This window comes from Histomonas meleagridis (assembly GCF_020186115.1).
Source record: "Histomonas meleagridis strain 2922-C6/04-10x chromosome Unknown contig_1, whole genome shotgun sequence".
Lineage (NCBI taxonomy): Eukaryota > Parabasalia > Tritrichomonadida > Dientamoebidae > Histomonas > Histomonas meleagridis.
In genome coordinates, this window is record NW_027150746.1 from 631,490 (window position 1) to 633,690 (window position 2,201).

Genomic DNA, 2,201 nt, shown 5'->3' on the forward strand with positions numbered 1-2,201 from the left:
ATTCAATTTTGAATTAAGAAATTGAATGGAAAATTATTGCTGTCACTTTTTTGCCCTATATCGGTACGGTTAGTTATGAAAAAGTGGATATAATCCATTCAAAAAGTTGGGCACTTTTTTGCCCTGGATTTACGATAAGCCATTTTTTTAACAGCACATGTCAAAATGAGATAATTTTGTACAAAATCAGAAAAATTAAAGCAGTAAATAAATTTAATAGAGATATTAAAATAGCATTAGTTTGGATAATAAAGCTGTAAAAACAACAGTATGAGTAATCAAAGCATTGGCTATTGATTATTATATACAATTTCTAAGATTATTTAACAAAAGATATCTTTAAACTTGTACAACTTGACACAGAAAATTCATGTACAAACTTTAAAGTTTGCTCAACATTAAACTTAAAAATACAAAAACTTCTATGCAACCATTGAAAGTTTGTTTATAGTGTTAAAACAATTACAAATGGAGCAGAAGTACAAAAAAGACTCATGATTACAAGGATTATTCGGAAAACTTATGGAAGATCTATCATCACTTACTATCAATAACATAGCTTTAATATGTGAGTTTATTGCATGAAATCCGCAATGTCATTATTCTGCTATTAATCAATGTCGGCGATAGATTAACAAGTTTTAAAGTAGCATTTTTCGCTATAGCTGAAACAACATTATGACAAAAAAAATGAATGCAGTCGATCCTATAATTAAAACGCCAAATGAATTAATTGAAAACAATATATGAATAATTAAATCAAAACTTAAAAGATTATTCTATTCAACGTATGCAACAATGTGAAGAAAGAATAAGTGTATTAGATAATATTCAACAAGTTCCAGTTCAAGAAAGTTCAGGTGGAGGATCAACGAAATCACGTCCAAATGGTGGCAAAGGCGGCAATAAGAAAGATGATGAGAGCAGTGAATTCAAAGCCAAAATTTCGAGTGCTATTCTTATCGAAAAACCGAATATTAGGTGGAAAGATGTTGCAGGGTTAGAAGAAGCCAAGCGAAATTTGATTCAAACTGTTATTTTACCTATGAAGATTCCACAATTCTTCACGGGCCAACGAACACCATGGCGTGGTATTCTTCTTTATGGTCCACCAGGTACAGGTAAATCGTTTTTAGCCAAAGCGGCAACAACAGAAGCGAACAATTCCACATTCTTAACAGTTTCTACATCAGATCTAGTTTCTAAATGGGTTGGTGAGTCTGAAAAACTTATTCGTGCATTATTTGATACCACACGTGAGAATGAGCCAGCGATTGTATTTATCGATGAAATCGATTCACTTCTTTCAGAACGATCAGAGAATGATTCAGAAGGAGCACGTCGTATTAAAACAGAATTCTTGATTCAAATAGATGGCGTTGGTAAATCGATGACAGGGATTTTAGTACTAGCAGCAACAAACATTCCATGGTGTCTTGACCCTGCAGTTAGGCGACGTTTTGAAAAGAAAATTTATATTCCATTACCAGATTATGAAGCACGAGTTAAGCTTATAACACTTAAAACTGAAGGTACACCATCAGAATTAACAAAAGAAGAAATCCAAGAAATTGCCCATTTGACAGATGGATATTCAGGAGCAGATATTAATATTTTAACACGTGATGCAGCTATGGCTCCAGTTAATCGAATTCAACAAGCAGAAAACTTTGTGGAATATAAAGGACAATTATGTCCATGTAATCCAGGGACACCAGGCGCAATGAATATGACAGTTCTCCAAATGTCTTCAGAACAACTAAAAATGTTGAAACCTCCTCCACTAACAATTGATGACTTCCGTAGAAGTCTACAAAAAGTGCGTCCATCAGTTTCTAAAAAAGATCTCATTAAATACGAGAAATGGACACAAGAATTCGGTCAAGAAGGTAGTTAACTAAAATTAAGAAATTAATTAATTTTTTTTTGGAATTTCTAAACAGATAAATTTAAAGTAATTTCAATTACAAATTAATGCAATACAGTTTTTTGCTGTATAATAAGTAAAAACCTAATTGTAAATATATCTTTGCCGAAAAAGGATACTGCCATTAGCTGTAATTGGTAATCAAGCATGGCGTAATTTAAGGGTTGGTAGTAATAATTTTCCAAGGTATTGAAAAAAAATTGGCTAAAATTATAACATATTTCTTTTGCAACGTTGAAACATATTCTTTATATAAAGTAGCTTTAAAAGTCCT

At 31.8% G+C, this 2,201-nt stretch overlaps 1 protein-coding gene across 1 annotated transcript; it reads left to right on the forward strand.

The window, feature by feature from the left end:
- Nucleotides 1-790: 790 nt before the first annotated feature.
- On the forward strand, nucleotides 791-1,897 carry GO595_000174 (vacuolar protein sorting-associated protein 4A; the record flags this gene model as incomplete). Its single annotated transcript, XM_067914569.1, has 1 exon — nucleotides 791-1,897. The coding sequence occupies one exon, from the start codon at nucleotides 791-793 to the stop codon at nucleotides 1,895-1,897; it is 1,107 nt and encodes a 368-aa protein (XP_067779629.1).
- Nucleotides 1,898-2,201: the final 304 nt, after the last annotated feature.